The following is a 16,199-nucleotide window of genomic DNA, read 5'->3' on the forward strand; positions in this document are numbered from 1 at the left end:
TGCCATAACAGTCCACTGCAGTCTTCTTAAATCTCATTTGTTGGTAGACCAAAACCAGACAGTTATAGAAGAGCACAGAACCGACTCAATAATAGCAGAGTAAAACTGTGTCATCTGTGCCTGTGGCAGGTTTAACTTTTTCAACTGACAAAGGAAGTACAACCTTTGTTGGGCTTTTTTCACAATGGAGTCAATGTGAATGTCCCACTTCAGGTCCTGAGAGATGGTGGTTCCCAGGAATCTGAATGACTCCACTGCAGCCACAGTGCTGTTCATGATGGTGAGTGGGGGGAGAGCAGCGGGGTTTCTCCTGAAGTCCACAATCATCTCCACAGTTTCGAGCGTGTTCAGCACCAGGTTGTTAAGACTGCACCAGACAGCCAGCTCTTTAACCTCCTGTCTGTAAGCAGACTTGTGTCCGTCCTGAATGAGGCCGATGAGTGTGGTCTGCAAAGTTCAGGAGCTTGACAGAGGGGTCTTTAGAGGTGCAGTCATTAGTGTAAAGGGAAAAGAGCAGAGGGGAGAGAACACATCCCTGGGGAGCACCGGTGCTGATGGTGTGGGTGTTGGATGTGATTTTTCCCAGCCTCTCTAGCTGCTGCCTGTCTGTCAGGAAGCTGGTGATCCACTGACAGATGGAGGTGGGCAAAGAGAAGCTGTGTGAGTTTGTTCTGAAGGGTGTCCAGGATGATGATGTTGAAAGCGGAGCTGAAGTCCACAAAGAAGATCCTTGAATAAGCCCCTGGTTTATCCAGATGTTGCAGGATGTAGTGCAATCCCATATTGACTGCATCATCCAGCAAGGGTCCAGTAATGCCCTTCATGTAGCCCAGCACCAGTCTGTCGAATGACTTCATGACCACAGATATTAAAGCAACAGGTCTGTAGTCATTAAGTCCTGTGATTTTTGGTTTCTTGGGTAAAGGGATGATGGTGGAGCGTTTGAAGCAGGACCTGTTGAAGACCAATGTGAAGATGAATGATAGCTGGACAGCACAGGCTTTGAGGCAGGCTGGAGAGACACTTTTTCCTTATCTTCTGCTTCCTGAAGACTTTGCGCACATCCTCATCAATATCTTGAGTACAGGCTGAGAAACAGTAGTGGGGAGGGAGGGGAGGGTGTTGATGTCTGTGCTGTGAGATGGTCAGAGTGGGTGTGGGGTGTCAGACCAAGCTTTTGTTTTTCAAACCTGCAGTAAAACTCGTTCAGGTCTTCAGCCAGGTGTTGATTGGCCTCAGTGCTGGGTGATGGAGTCTTGTAGCTGGTGATGGCCGTTCAAATCAGGCCTGTAAATCTTGCTCTGCTTCAGCAGTCCATCTCTTTACAGTTTTTACTACAGGCTTCACAGGTTTAAGTTTCTGCCTATAGGCTGGAAGAAGAACTAAACAGTGATCAGAGAGCCCAGCGCTGCTCTATGGACTGAGTGGTATGCATCCTTTAAAACTGTGTAGCAGTGGTCCAGTATATTACTGTCTCTGGTGGGGCATGTGATGTTCTGTCTATATTTAGGCAGTTCATGGGTGAGATTAGCTTTATTAAAATCAAAGAGAACAATCATGAAAGAGTCCGGATAACGTTGTTCTGTGTGTGTGTGTGATCTGAACAGAAGAAGAGTTGTTTCATAAACTGGATAATTGGGTTTATTACACACAACAAAACTCCTCTTTTTTTCTATACATTTCACCTCTCTTCTAGCTTGTTTCCCAGTCTAGCTTTCTAATGAAGCTGGCACTCTACACAATGAATACTGTTGGCTCTGTGGTGAATTGCTTTTATTTGTCTATTGTAAGTCGCTTTGGATAAAAGTAGGATGTAACTATTAGGGCTGGGAAAATAAATCAATGCATCACAAATCGAGAAATGATTCCGCATCGATTCTGAGATTTTCCAAATGCTTTGCGATACAGCTGTAATCTGCTCATTTCCAACTCCGTACACACACTCAAACTTAAAATAATCATTCATAAGGTTTGAAAATGTTAAAGTTGATCACAAGGGTGTTGACAGTGGGGTGTTAATCTTGCATCATAAAAGCATTCTGAGCCGAGGTGAAATTACAGACTCAGCCGAATGCACAAACGCTCTTCAACTCTTCTTTATGAGCATTTGAGTGTGCAGATAAAGACTGGATTAGAGCACCATCTGCTGTTAAAATCTAAGCTCAGAATCCATTCCAGAGAGAATCACATTGCATTGGGAAGGTCTCAATCAAATTTGCATCGATTTATTGTTGCAGCTCTTGTAACGATGCACCCAGAGTCGCTGAAAATCTCTTAAAGTGCTTAACTTATTTACTGAATAGACATGTTCCTGGATTTCTACATTTACTTTGGAAATGAATAGAAATAGAGAATTTTTTAAAAGTTTTAGAATCCATCCTTTATTTCTCTAGCTTTGTCTCATTACTCTCAGACTATGTCTGTCTTCCTCATACATCTGAAACAAGTCAGCCTCACACTGATCTCTCCTGTCACCTAATCCTTTTCAGAAACTGAAAAAAAGACATTTAAAGGGTCATACAGATGGTATTAACATAATGACATTCATGAATCTATAAAAAAAAACAGAAGATTTTAAAAACGTTAAGTGAACAGAACACAGATTTTAAGAGTATGCACTATGATAAACGAAGTTAGCTAACGTTAGCTTGAGAATATGTACCTTCAAATTTGTCAATGTAGCTCGGAAAACACAATTTGAAGCCCTTCTCCTTTTTACTTGGAGTGATCAGTGCTAATCTTACAGTTCGATTGACAAGCAGCAAGTATAAAATGCCATGCTGATAGCACTCAGTGAAACGGTAGTTAAAAACTGCTTTCAGCACAGCGCCAGAAGTTACGGAGCAGCTGGGAGAAAATGTGAAAGTAGTCCGCATAGTCTATTGTATCGCACTGTGAGTTGAGTGAATCGTGACATCCCTAGATAAAAGCTAATCTGTAAATGTGAATGTGCTCCAGTCATCTCACAGGCCGGTTGGTCAGGACGTGTCGGTCAGTCAGCTGTCACTCTACACGTCTCCTTCACTACCCAACATCACCCTGGGTCTGCCGGCCACTGCCACCAACAACGTGAGTGTTCAGATCTAACTGAGCTTGTGCTGTTTTCACAATGGGTCAGAAACATTCACTTAACTCAGGACAGATCCTCTGTATTTGTCTGATTTGAGTAAGTTTTGCCTTTCAAGTAAATTTGTTTTTAAAAGGAGGTTTAGATATTTTTGCCGGAACTAAAATCATAATTAGAGTGTAACACAGTAGCTCAAACTTTAGTGAAGAAATATTATTCACAGTTAATACCGTACTGATCTGTGTGTAAGAAATGGTCGTCATCAGCCTGTAACGTGTATTTGTCCACCCAGTTAGGAGTGTTTGGTCAGCCCTCATCTTCATTTTGCTTCGTCGTGTGATGAATTTGGAAAAAAAGCAAAAACAATTATTTTGTTGCTTCTTCAACAAGGTGACTTCTACCCAGCCGGACAGTGAATGTTTATCTGTGACCGGTTTACCAGTAAGCACTCCATTTCTGGTCGCTCACCTGTCGTCATTTCTTGGCAATTCGGATGCTGCAAACTCCCACAGTGCACTGCTGCAGCACATGGTCCTTCTGGAGCAATCAGCCCCACCAAGTCCTTTGGCCACAGGTGAGTAGAGTTCTTTGAGTTTCTGTCCTGGTTTAGTAACAATGAAGCAGTCCATTACCTCTTTATTTGTATAAAAGCTACTGGCCTGGATCGCGGAGCGTTTCCCAAGGCTGCTGTCAAAGCGTTACATAAACCTGGAATGTGTGAACAGTCCGCTGAGGTACGGCCTGAGTCAGGGGTCCGTCTGGTTAATTAGATCAGAGTCGTTGGCAGGCAAGAGGGTCAGAGGAACATGCTGTGCCAGGCAGAGTGACGTCTACATGCCAGCACAGACCCAAAAGAATACGCCGCTAATTATCTGAATGGGAGCAGGAAGTGAAACGATGAACTTGGGTTGGCCAGCCATGGACTGTCGTGACATCTGTGCAAAGCACCCACTAAATGAATGTATTTTACAGGGTGATTCAGTGTTAAGCAGTTTTGGAACCTCAGTTGAACCCAGACAGCTAACAAATTATCTTTTCCGAGCCGCTGTGAGCGTATACGAGGAGTAGGTTTGTGTTCATGAGGAGTGTGTTCATGAGGAGTGTGTTCATGAGGAGTGTGTGTGCTGCAGGAGTGTTCATGAGGAGTGTGTGAGCTGCAGGAGTGTTCATGAGGAGTGTGTGTGCTGCAGGAGTGTTCATGAGGAGTGTGTGTGCTGCAGGAGTGTATGTGCTGCAGGAGTGTTCATGAGGAGTGTGTGAGCTGCAGGAGTGTGTGTGCTGCAGGAGTGTTCATGAGGAGTGTGTGTGCTGCAGGAGTGTTCATGAGGAGTGTGTGAGCTGCAGGAGTGTTCATGAGGAGTGTGTGTGCTGCAGGAGTGTGTGTGTTGCAGGAGTGTTCATGAGGAGTGTGTGCTGCAGGAGTGTTCATGAGGAGTGTGTGTGCTGCAGGAGTGTTAATGAGGAGTGTGTGTGCTGCAGGAGTGTTCATGAGGAGTGTGTGTGCTGCAGGAGTGTTCATGAGGAGTGTGTGTGCTGCAGGAGTGTTCATGAGGAGTGTGTGTGCTGCAGGAGTGTTCATGAGGAGTGTGTGTGCTGCAGGAGTGTTAATGAGGAGTGTGTGTGCTGCAGGAGTGTTCATGAGGAGTGTGTGTGCTGCAGGAGTGTTCATGAGGAGTGTGTGTGCTGCAGGAGTGTTCATGAGGAGTGTGTGAGCTGCAGGAGTGTTCATGAGGAGTGTGTGAGCTGCAGGAGTGTTCATGAGGAGTGTGTGAGCTGCAGGAGTGTGTGTGCTGCAGGAATGTTCATGAGGCGTGTGTGTGCTGCAGGAGTGTTCATGAGGAGTGTGTGAGCTGCAGGAGTGTTCATGAGGAGTGTGTGAGCTGCAGGAGTGTTCATGAGGAGTGTGTGAGCTGCAGGAGTGTTCATGAGGAGTGTGTGTGCTGCAGGAGTGTTCATGAGGAGTGTGAGCTGCAGGAGTGTTCATGAGGAGTGTGTGAGCTGCAGGAGTGTTCATGAGGAGTGTGTGTGTTGCAGGAGTGTTCATGAGGAGTGTGAGCTGCAGGAGTGTTCATGAGGAGTGTGTGTGCTGCAGGAGTGTTCATGAGGAGTGTGTGAGCTGCAGGAGTGTTCATGAGGAGTGTGTGTGCTGCAGGAGTGTTCATGAGGCGTGTGTGAGCTGCAGGAGTGTTCATGAGGCGTGTGTGAGCTGCAGGAGTGTTCACGAGGAATGTGTGTGCTGCAGGAGTGTTCACGAGGAGTGTGTGTGCTGCAGGAGTGTTCATGAGGAGTGTGTGTACTGCAGGAGTGTGTGTGCTGCAGGAATGTTCATGAGGCGTGTGTGTGCTGCAGGAGTGTTCATGAGGAGTGTGTGAGCTGCAGGAGTGTTCATGAGGAGTGTGTGTGCTGCAGGAGTGTTCATGAGGAGTGTGTGTGCTGCAGGAATGTTCATGAGGCGTGTGTGAGCTGCAGGAGTGTTCACGAGGAATGTGTGTGCTGCAGGAGTGTTCACGAGGAGTGTGTGTGCTGCAGGAGTGTTCACGAGGAGTGTGTGTGCTGCAGGAGTGTGTGTGCTGCAGGAATGTTCATGAGGCGTGTGTGAGCTGCAGGAGTGTTCACGAGGAATGTGTGTGCTGCAGGAGTGTTCACGAGGAGTGTGTGTGCTGCAGGAGTGTTCATGAGGAGTGTGTGTGCTGCAGGCGTGTGTGTGCTGCAGGAGTGTTCATGAGGAGTGTGTGAGCTGCAGGAGTGTTCACGAGGAGTGTGTGTGCTGCAGGAGTGTGTGTGCTGCAGGAATGTTCATGAGGCGTGTGTGAGCTGCAGGAGTGTTCACGAGGAATGTGTGTGCTGCAGGAGTGTTCACGAGGAGTGTGTGTGCTGCAGGAGTGTTCATGAGGAGTGTGTGTGCTGCAGGCGTGTGTGTGCTGCAGGAGTGTTCATGAGGAGTGTGTGAGCTGCAGGAGTGTTCATGAGGAGTGTGTGTGCTGCAGGAGTGTTCATGAGGAGTGTGTGTGCTGCAGGAGTGTTCATGAGGAGTGTGTGCTGCAGGAGTGTTCATGAGGAGTGTGTGCTGCAGGAGTGTTCATGAGGAGTGTGTGCTGCAGGAGTGTTCATGAGGAGTGTGTGTGCTGCAGGAGTGTTCATGAGGAGTGTGTGAGCTGCAGGAGTGTTCATGAGGAGTGTGTGTGCTGCAGGAGTGTTCTTGAGGAGTGTGTGAGCTGCAGGAGTGTGTGAGCTGCAGGAGTGTTCATGAGGAGTGTGTGAGCTGCAGGAGTGTTCATGAGGAGTGTGTGAGCTGCAGGAGTGTTCATGAGGAGTGTGTGTGCTGCAGGAGTGTTCATGAGGAGTGTGTGAGCTGCAGGAGTGTTCATGAGGAGTGTGTGTGCTGCAGGAGTGTTCATGAGGAGTGTGTGTGCTGCAGGAGTGTTCATGAGGAGTGTGTGAGCTGCAGGAGTGTTCATGAGGAGTGTGTGTGCTGCAGGAGTGTTCATGAGGAGAGTGTGTGCTGCAGGAGTGTTCATGAGGAGTGTGTGAGCTGCAGGAGTGTTCATGAGGAGTGTGTGTGCTGCAGGAGTGTTCATGAGGAGTGTGTGTGCTGCAGGAGTGTTCATGAGGAGTGTGTGTGCTGCAGGAGTGTTCATGAGGAGTGTGTGAGCTGCAGGAGTGTTCATGAGGAGTGTGTGTGCTGCAGGAGTGTGTGTGCTGCAGGAGTGTTCTTGAGGAGTGTGTGAGCTGCAGGAGTGTTCATGAGGAGTGTGTGTGCTGCAGGAGTGTTCATGAGGAGTGTGTGAGCTGCAGGAGTGTTCATGAGGAGTGTGTGTGCTGCAGGAGTGTTCATGAGGAGTGTGTGTGCTGCAGGAGTGTTCATGAGGAGTGTGTGTGCTGCAGGAGTGTTCATGAGGAGTGTGTGAGCTGCAGGAGTGTTCATGAGGAGTGTGTGTGCTGCAGGAGTGTTCATGAGGAGTGTGTGTGCTGCAGGAGTGTTCATGAGGAGTGTGTGTGCTGCAGGAGTGTTCATGAGGAGTGTGTGTGCTGCAGGAGTGTTCATGAGTGTGTGTGCTGCAGGAGTGTTCATGAGGAGTGTGTGTGCTGCAGGAGTGTTCATGAGGAGTGTGTGTGCTGCAGGAGTGTTCATGAGGAGTGTGTGTGCTGCAGGAGTGTTCATGAGGAGTGTGTGTGCTGCAGGAGTGTTCATGAGGAGTGTGTGAGCTGCAGGAGTGTTCATGAGGAGTGTGTGTCCTGCAGGAGTGTTCATGAGGAGTGTGTGTGCTGCAGGAGTGTTCATGAGGAGTGTGTGAGCTGCAGGAGTGTTCATGAGGAGTGTGTGTGCTGCAGGAGTGTTCATGAGGAGTGTGTGAGCTGCAGGAGTGTTCATGAGGAGTGTGTGTGCTGCAGGAGTGTTCATGAGGAGTGTGTGTGCTGCAGGAGTGTTCATGAGGAGTGTGTGTGCTGCAGGAGTGTTCATGAGGAGTGTGTGTGCTGCAGGAGTGTTCATGAGGAGTGTGTGAGCTGCAGGAGTGTTCATGAGGAGTGTGTGTGCTGCAGGAGTGTTCATGAGGAGTGTGTGTGCTGCAGGAGTGTGTGTGCTGCAGGAGTGTTAATGAGGAGTGTGTGTGCTGCAGGAGTGTTCATGAGGAGTGTGTGAGCTGCAGGAGTGTTCATGAGGAGTGTGTGTGCTGCAGGAGTGTTCATGAGGAGTGTGTGAGCTGCAGGAGTGTTCATGAGGAGTGTGTGTGCTGCAGGAGTGTTCATGAGGAGTGTGTGAGCTGCAGGAGTGTTCATGAGGAGTGTGTGTGCTGCAGGAGTGTTCATGAGGAGTGTGTGAGCTGCAGGAGTGTTCATGAGGAGTGTGTGAGCTGCAGGAGTGTTCATGAGGAGTGTGTGTGCTGCAGGAGTGTTCATGAGGAGTGTGTGAGCTGCAGGAGTGTTCATGAGGAGTGTGTGAGCTGCAGGAGTGTTCATGAGGAGTGTGTGTGCTGCAGGAGTGTTCATGAGGAGTGTGTGAGCTGCAGGAGTGTTCATGAGGAGTGTGTGTGCTGCAGGAGTGTTCATGAGGAGTGTGTGAGCTGCAGGAGTGTTCATGAGGAGTGTGTGTGCTGCAGGAGTGTGTGTGCTGCAGGAGTGTTCATGAGGAGTGTGTGTGCTGCAGGAGTGTGTGTGCTGCAGGAGTGTTCATGAGGAGTGTGTGTGCTGCAGGAGTGTTCATGAGGAGTGTGTGTGCTGCAGGAGTGTGTGTGCTGCAGGAGTGTGTGTGTTGCAGGAGTGTTCATGAGGAGTGTGTGTGCTGCAGGAGTGTTCATGAGGAGTGTGTGTGCTGCAGGAGTGTTCATGAGGAGTGTGTGTGCTGCAGGAGTGTGTGTGTTGCAGGAGTGTTCATGAGGAGTGTGTGTGCTTCAGGAGTGTTCTTGAGGAGTGTGTGTGCTGCAGGAGTGTTCATGAGGAGTGTGTGTGCTGCAGGAGTGTGTGTGTTGCAGGAGTGTTCATGAGGAGTGTGAGCTGCAGGAGTGTTCATGAGGAGTGTGTGTGCTGCAGGAGTGTTAATGAGGAGTGTGTGTGCTGCAGGAGTGTTCATGAGGAGTGTGTGTGCTGCAGGAGTGTTCATGAGGAGTGTGTGAGCTGCAGGAGTGTTCATGAGGAGTGTGTGTGCTGCAGGAGTGTTCATGAGGAGTGTGTGTGCTGCAGGAGTGTTAATGAGGAGTGTGTGTGCTGCAGGAGTGTTCATGAGGAGTGTGTGTGCTGCAGGAGTGTTCATGAGGAGTGTGTGTGCTGCAGGAGTGTTCATGAGGAGTGTGTGAGCTGCAGGAGTGTTCATGAGGAGTGTGTGAGCTGCAGGAGTGTTCATGAGGAGTGTGTTCATGAGGAGTGTGTGTGTTGCAGGAGTGTTCATGAGGAGTGTGTGAGCTGCAGGAGTGTTCATGAGGAGTGTGTGTGCTGCAGGAGTGTTCTTGAGGAGTGTGTGTGCTGCAGGAGTGTTCATGAGGAGTGTGTGTGCTGCAGGAGTGTTCATGAGGAGTGTGTGTGCTGCAGGAGTGTTCATGAGGAGTGTGTGTGCTGCAGGAGTGTTAATGAGGAGTGTGTGTGCTGCAGGAGTGTTCATGAGGAGTGTGTGTGCTGCAGGAGTGTTCATGAGGAGTGTGTGTGCTGCAGGAGTGTTCATGAGGAGTGTGTGAGCTGCAGGAGTGTTCATGAGGAGTGTGTGAGCTGCAGGAGTGTTCATGAGGAGTGTGTTCATGAGGAGTGTGTGTGTTGCAGGAGTGTTCATGAGGAGTGTGTGAGCTGCAGGAGTGTTCATGAGGAGTGTGTGAGCTGCAGGAGTGTTCATGAGGAGTGTGTGTGCTGCAGGAGTGTTCATGAGGAGTGTGTGTGCTGCAGGAGTGTTCATGAGGAGTGTGTGTGCTGCAGGAGTGTTCATGAGGAGTGTGTGTGTTGCAGGAGTGTTCATGAGGAGTGTGTGTGCTGCAGGAGTGTTCTTGAGGAGTGTGTGTGCTGCAGGAGTGTTCATGAGGAGTGTGTGTGCTGCAGGAGTGTTCATGAGGAGTGTGTTCATGAGGAGTGTGTGTGTTGCAGGAGTGTTCATGAGGAGTGTGTGTGCTGCAGGAGTGTTCTTGAGGAGTGTGTGTGCTGCAGGAGTGTTCATGAGGAGTGTGTGTGCTGCAGGAGTGTTCATGAGGAGTGTTTTCATGAGGAGTGTGTGAGCTGCAGGAGTGTTCATGAGGAGTGTGTGTGCTGCAGGAGTGTTCTTGAGGAGTGTGTGTGCTGCAGGAGTGTTCATGAGGAGTGTGTGTGCTGCAGAAGTGGGAGCGGCGGGGTCGCTGCAGAAGCTGCGTCAGCACCGGACGCTGGGCCGCACACAGTCGGCTCCTCTGCCCCAGAGTGGACAGGCGCTGCAGCAGCTCGTGGTTCAACAACAGCACCAGCAGTTCCTGGAGAAACACAAGCAGCACTTCCAGCAGCTCCACATCAACAAGGTCAGACATCAGTCCTCTCACCCTACCATGACAGATGAAACAGTTGTAATAACTAGCTGTAGCAGAGAGCGACTCTCAGGTGGACGGCAATAATGTCTGTTCTCCTCTCGTTTCGTGTGGTTCATGGTGAATGCTACAAGAAAACAGTTCAGTGGCACATGATGATATGATGAGGATCTGGGCTGAGTCAAGTCATCTTCATTTATATAGGGCTTTTACCAATACAGATTGTGTAAGAACAACTTTAAAGTATTAAATCGGAAAATAGTGTGTCAATAATGCAAAATGACAATAGTAACCACTCAATTTTCGTTAAAGGCATTTCATCATTAAATTAAGTGATGTCATCATCCAGCTCAGTTCAGTTTAAATTGTATCTGTGCAATAAGAGTTCACTCTCTCGAGTTTTGAGTTCTGCTGAACTTCAGTGATCCTCATAAGACATGGCCAGATGAGGTGATTTAAGGTTAAGGTTCCATATCAGTTTATCAGAGTATCAGAGTTTAGTTCCATTCCTGCTCATCCTGAACATCAGTCTTTGAGCAGCTAGTCTCTGGCTGAGAGTTGCTCACTCTGGAGTTCCTCATGTTCAAGGGAAAAAAGGAACGCTTGTTTAGAAGAAAAGATAAAGATGAGGCCACAAAGAGTCACTGATGTCAGTAATGTTCCTCTGGTGCTTGGCTAGCGGGTGTTTGCGGTCTCACTACAGACGTAACTGTGATGTTGGTAACTTCAGCACGACTTGGCATCTTGAGTGCACTGTAGGTCACTTTGAATAAAAGCATCAAATTAAATTCATTCTCGCATCAGTCCCAGTTTAGGTGTAGCTCTAGCATGAACCAAAGCAAGTCCATTCAAAGCAAGTCTTTTCTCTGTATGTCTTTTTAGATGTTGAGTAAACCCTGTGATCGCCAGCACCAGAGCCACCCAGAAGAGACGGAGGAAGAGCTCAGAGAGCAGCAGGATGCCACACAGACGGAAATGCTTTCCATGAGCCTCCCCATTAAACAAGAACCGCCTGATCTCACAGAGGAGCGGATACCAGAAGAACAAGAGCCGCTTTTCGAAGAGGTGAGAGACCCAGAGCTCAAGGAGAGCAGTGAAAGAGATGCTGCGTTTGTGACGCCCTCTTGTGTTTGTTGTCAGTGCACAGAACCTATTGTGTGTGCATATGTGTGTGTGAGCAGCAGGCCTTTCTACTGGAGCAGCAGAGGATCCATCAGCTCAGAAACTACCAGGCATCCATGGAGGTGGTTGGTGCATCGGTCAATTTCCCAGGGCACCGCCCTCTGTCCAGAGCCCAGTCATCTCCTGCATCTGCCTCTTTCATCAGTCCACAGGAACAGCCATCCAAACCCCATTTTACCACAGGTACTTTACCTCATGTCCTCTCGGTGACCTCGAAACAGAATTCACAAGGATGTGCGCACCAGTTAAAGTTTCTTTCTCTAGGTCTGGTGTACGACTCTCTCATGCAGAAGCACCAGTGCATGTGTGGAAACACCAACACACACCCCGAACACGCCGGACGCATCCAGAGCATCTGGTCTCGGCTGCAGGAGACGGGCCTGCGCAGCCAGTGTGAGGTGGGACATGAATACTGGAGTTATTTGTTTTTTGATGCACTGGCTGATTCGATCTCTATCACTTAAAGGGTAACTAAACCCCTGGTCAGAGCCTGACTCCACCCACTGGCAATATTTGAAAAATGCTGAAAAGTGGGCAGAGCACAGCGGAGATAGAGGGGATGAACCAAAGGCAGGGCTGAGCGCGTAGGGCGTGAACTGAATGTTAAAAAAAGTTACTCGAATCAATGAACAGCACTAATAAAGCCTCATTCTTACAGATCATTAACTAAAAAAAGTTGGTTTAGGGTTTAGTTACTCTTTAAACTCTGCATGTGGCACAAACATGATTGATTTTGTAATTTTAATGTAAGAAATATTCCACAAAGTTCAAGAAACAAATTGTCTGATGCTCAATATTCCACTGAGAAACACACAGGAGTGCCATATTTCTCTCAAGGGGTTTAGTGTGAATCATTCATGTACAGATTTTCGTCCTTAAAGTTTGATTCAAATGGTTCTTCCGGATAATAGAGCTACATTTCACTGATTAGTGTTGGGTTTTGGAGGCTGCTGTTTTATTTATCTTAGCACTTCTAATGATGTGATCAGAACCTCTCTGTCCTGTATTTTCAGTGTATCCGTGGGAGAAAAGCTACATTAGAGGAACTGCAGACAGTTCATTCTGAAGCTCATGTCATGTTGTATGGAACCAACCCACTACGGCAGAAACTAGACAGTAAGACTTTCACAATCCAAAACGAAGATCCCCTCATCATTTACTCAGACTGGTGTGGTGTGAATGTATCTCTGATAAGTTGTCTTCTCTCTGTCTGGCTCAGGTTCTGTCATCTCCATGTTCGTCAGGCTTCCGTGTGGTGGTATTGGGGTGAGTAGAGACAAAGTCCGTCTCATCCATCTCTTCATCATTTGTGCAGCATGTAAAGAGGGTTTCTACTTTGTCTGTGAAGGTGGACAGTGACACGGTCTGGAATGAAGTTCACTCGTCGAGCGCAGCGCGTCTGGCCGTCGGTTCTGTCGTCGAACTCGTCTTCAAAGTGGCATCAGGAGAGCTGAAGGTCACCGTCTGCCATCGTCTTTCTCTCTTTATGCGTGTCTGTATTATTTGATTGACGTAGAACGGTGTTTCTCTCCCCAATGCAGAACGGTTTCGCTGTGGTCCGGCCGCCGGGACACCACGCAGAGGAGAGCACACCCATGTGAGACGCGTCTCTGTGTTTGTCCTTCTGTGCTTTCTTCCTTCATTCCTGTAACACTGCTGCTCTCATCCAATCACAGGGGCTTCTGTTACTTTAACTCTGTTGCCATAGCAGCTAAACTCCTACAGCAAAGACTCAATGTTGGCAAAATTCTGATTGTTGATTGGGTGAGTTTATTTTGAAGACTTATTTGGCACTTCTGTATCTTTTCTGTCTGTTTAGCATTTAATCGTTGTTTTTAAACCACATTCAGGACGTTCATCATGGCAACGGAACACAACAAGCGTTCTACGACGATCCCAGAGTTCTGTACATTTCACTTCATCGATACGACAATGGCAATTTCTTCCCAGGCAGCGGTGCTCCTGAAGAGGTAATGCAAGAATACAAGTGAGTGGATTGTGGAAAGTTGTTTTATTTCCTAAATCATGCAGCACTTCCTCTGAACAGGTGGGCAGTGGGCCGGGAGTCGGTTTCAACATCAACGTGGCGTTTACTGGAGGTCTAGATCCACCGATGGGAGACGCAGAATACCTCGCTGCCTTCAGGTAAAAGAGTCTCAAACACGTTCTGCTCGCTGTTCATTTGCTCATAAGATCTTTTCATCAGTTGTTTGTGAGTGTGATGGATGCAGTAAGACTTCAGGAGTTGGTGTAGTGTTTAAATATATGATCACACACAAGTCAAGTCACCATTATTTAAATTGGGAAATTTCACCTCTGACTAGACAAACCCAGTTTAAATCTAGGCTGCAGAAGAGTCAGATTGTGCAGAAGACCCATCTGATTCCCGTGGTCTTGTCCCAGTGGCCGTCTAGGTGACAAGGTCTTTGGAGGGGATCAGTCTCTGGGGCTCATCTAGTTGTCCAGGTCATTTCAGGGCAGTCAAGGTCATCTCTAGCTGCTCCACCATCTGATCTGGATACAGACTGGATCTGGTGGCTACGGTGACCTATAGAAAGAAGGATTAGGAATAAGAAAGAAACTGACTAATATTAGTGTAGATGCCATTCTTCTAATGATCTAGCAAGTACATTGAGTGTTATTGAAAGTGTTCCTGGTTCCAGTTGTCATAATTAATGCAGCCTAAAAATCCAAATTAACTACAAAACTACAAATAATCCTTGAATTATAGAAATGCTAAATTGTATTATGTATAAGCCATTTAAGGTTTTGTAAGTAATAAGCAATATTTTAAAATCTATACGATGTTTGATAGGGAGCCCGTGCAGTGTTGACAGGACCGGGCTAATATGGTCATACTTCCTGGTTCTAGTAAGAACTCTTGCTGCTGCATTTTGGACTAGCTGTAGTTTGTTTACTAAGCGTGCAGAACAACCACCCAATAAAGCATTACAATAATCTAACCTTGAGGTCATAAAAGCATGGTTTAACATTTCTGCATTTGACATTGAGAGCATAGGACGTAATTTAGATATATTTTTGAGATGGAAAAATGCAGTTTTACAAATGCTAGAAACGTGGCTTTCTAAGGAAAGATTGCGATCAAATAGCACACCTAGGTTCCTAACTGATGACGAAGAATTGACAGAGCAACCATCAAGTCTTAGACAGTGTTCTAGGTTATTACAAGCAGAGTTCTTAGGTCCTATAATTAACACCTCTGTTTTTTTTTTAATTTAGCAGTAAGAAATTACTCGTCATCCAGTTTTTCAATTATGCATTCCATTAGTTTTGCAAATTGCTACGTTTCGCAGTGCCGCAAAGAACGGAGTATCATCAGCATTACAGTGAAAGCTAACACCATGTTTCCTGATGATATCTCCCAAGGGTAACATATAAAGCGTGAAGAGTAGCGGCCCTAGTACTGAGCCTTGAGGTACTCCATACTGCACTTGTGATCGATAGGATACATCTTCATTCACTGCTACGAACTGATGGCGGTCATATAAGTACGATTTAAACCATGCTAATGCACTTCCACTGATGCCAACAAAGTGTTCAAGTCTATGCAAAAGAATGTTGTGGTCAATTGTGTCAAACGCAGCACTAAGATCCAATAAAACTAATAGAGAGATACACCCACGATCAGATGATAAGAGCAGATCATTTGTAACTCTAAGGAGAGCAGTCTCAGTACTATGATACGGTCTAAATCCTGATAGATGCCGTTTTTTCTCTAAGAGGGAACATAGTTGTGATGATATTATCTTTTCTAGTATCTTTGACAGAAAGGGGAGATTTGAGATTGGTATGTAATTAATTAATTATTTTCGGATGAAGCTGTAGTTTTTTTTAAATAAGAGGTTTAATGATAGCCAGTTTGTAGGTATTTGGGACATTTATAAAATAACTATTATAAAATCACTATTATAAAGCACCAAATCATCAAGAAAATCAGATTTTTCAGATCAGAAATCTGAGTTTCCCTATTTTGTGTGTATAAAGTAAAAAAATCACAAAGTGCTTTGAAAGTGCTTTCTTCAGTTTGAGACTAAATCACACACAATCACTTGTAGGTCGAGATGTTGGTTGATTTCATATAAGACTATAGGAGAGTAATGGTACATTTAAGAAGAGTGCAGTATGAAATTAACATGTAATATTATTAGAAACTGCACTTATTAATGCATGCAAAACCATAGTAATTTTATCATATATATATATATATACAAACCACATTCTAGAAAAGTTGGTACACTGTACAAATTGTGAGTAAAAAAAGAAAAGGAATAAACTTCTCAAAGTTTCAAAATCTCATAAACATATATTTTATTCACAATAGAATATAGATAACAAATCAAATGCTGAAAGTGAGACATTTTGAAATGTAATGCAAAATATTGGCTCATTTTGGATTTCAAAAAGTTGGGACAGGTAGCAATAAGAGGCCAGAAAAAATAAATGTACAGATAAGGAACAGCTGGAGGACCAATTTGCAACTTATTAGGTCAATTGGCAACATGATTGGGTATAAAAAGAAGTCAAGATGGGCAGAGGATCACCAATTCCCCCAATGCTGCGGCGAAAAATAGTGGAGCAATATCAGAAAGGGGTTTCTCAGAGAAAAATTGCAAAGAGTTTAAAGTTATTATCATCTACAGTGCATAATATCATCCAAAGATTCAGAGAATCTGGAACAATCTCTGTGTGTAAGGGTCAAGGCCAGAAAACCACACTGGATGCTCGTGATCTTCAGCCCTTAGACGCACTGCATCACATACAGGAATGATACTGTAATGGAGATCACAACATGGGCTCAGGAATACTTCCAGAAAACATTGTAATTGAACACAATCCACCGTGTCATTCGCCGTTCCCTGCTAAAATTCTATAGGTCAAGAAAGAAGCCATATCTAAACATGATCCAGAAGCACAGGCGTTTCCTCTGGGCCAATTAGACAAGAATGGGACAACATTGC

The 16,199-nt window shown here is 46.3% G+C and overlaps 1 protein-coding gene across 7 annotated transcripts in view; it reads left to right on the forward strand.

Moving 5' to 3' along the window:
• Nucleotides 1–16,199, forward strand: part of LOC132137533 (histone deacetylase 4-like) — a 68,015-nt gene that overhangs the window by 46,802 nt on the left and 5,014 nt on the right. For 6 of the 7 annotated variants that reach the window (XM_059547569.1, XM_059547572.1, XM_059547568.1 and 3 more), the window contains 13 exons: nucleotides 2,959–3,069; nucleotides 3,458–3,641; nucleotides 9,860–10,032; nucleotides 10,921–11,103; nucleotides 11,220–11,403; nucleotides 11,485–11,618; nucleotides 12,234–12,336; nucleotides 12,440–12,486; nucleotides 12,569–12,676; nucleotides 12,762–12,817; nucleotides 12,897–12,984; nucleotides 13,071–13,190; nucleotides 13,268–13,365. In XM_059547569.1, coding sequence (XP_059403552.1) covers nucleotides 2,959–3,069; nucleotides 3,458–3,641; nucleotides 9,860–10,032; nucleotides 10,921–11,103; nucleotides 11,220–11,403; nucleotides 11,485–11,618; nucleotides 12,234–12,336; nucleotides 12,440–12,486; nucleotides 12,569–12,676; nucleotides 12,762–12,817; nucleotides 12,897–12,984; nucleotides 13,071–13,190; nucleotides 13,268–13,365 — 1,589 coding nt within the window. The remainder of the gene's footprint in view (nucleotides 1–2,958; nucleotides 3,070–3,457; nucleotides 3,642–9,859; nucleotides 10,033–10,920; nucleotides 11,104–11,219; nucleotides 11,404–11,484; nucleotides 11,619–12,233; nucleotides 12,337–12,439; nucleotides 12,487–12,568; nucleotides 12,677–12,761; nucleotides 12,818–12,896; nucleotides 12,985–13,070; nucleotides 13,191–13,267; nucleotides 13,366–16,199) is intronic. The other variant, XM_059547571.1, reaches the window with a different exon arrangement.

This window comes from Carassius carassius, unplaced genomic scaffold (genome assembly GCF_963082965.1).
Source record: "Carassius carassius unplaced genomic scaffold, fCarCar2.1 SCAFFOLD_97, whole genome shotgun sequence".
Classification (NCBI taxonomy): Eukaryota; Metazoa; Chordata; class Actinopteri; order Cypriniformes; family Cyprinidae; genus Carassius; species Carassius carassius.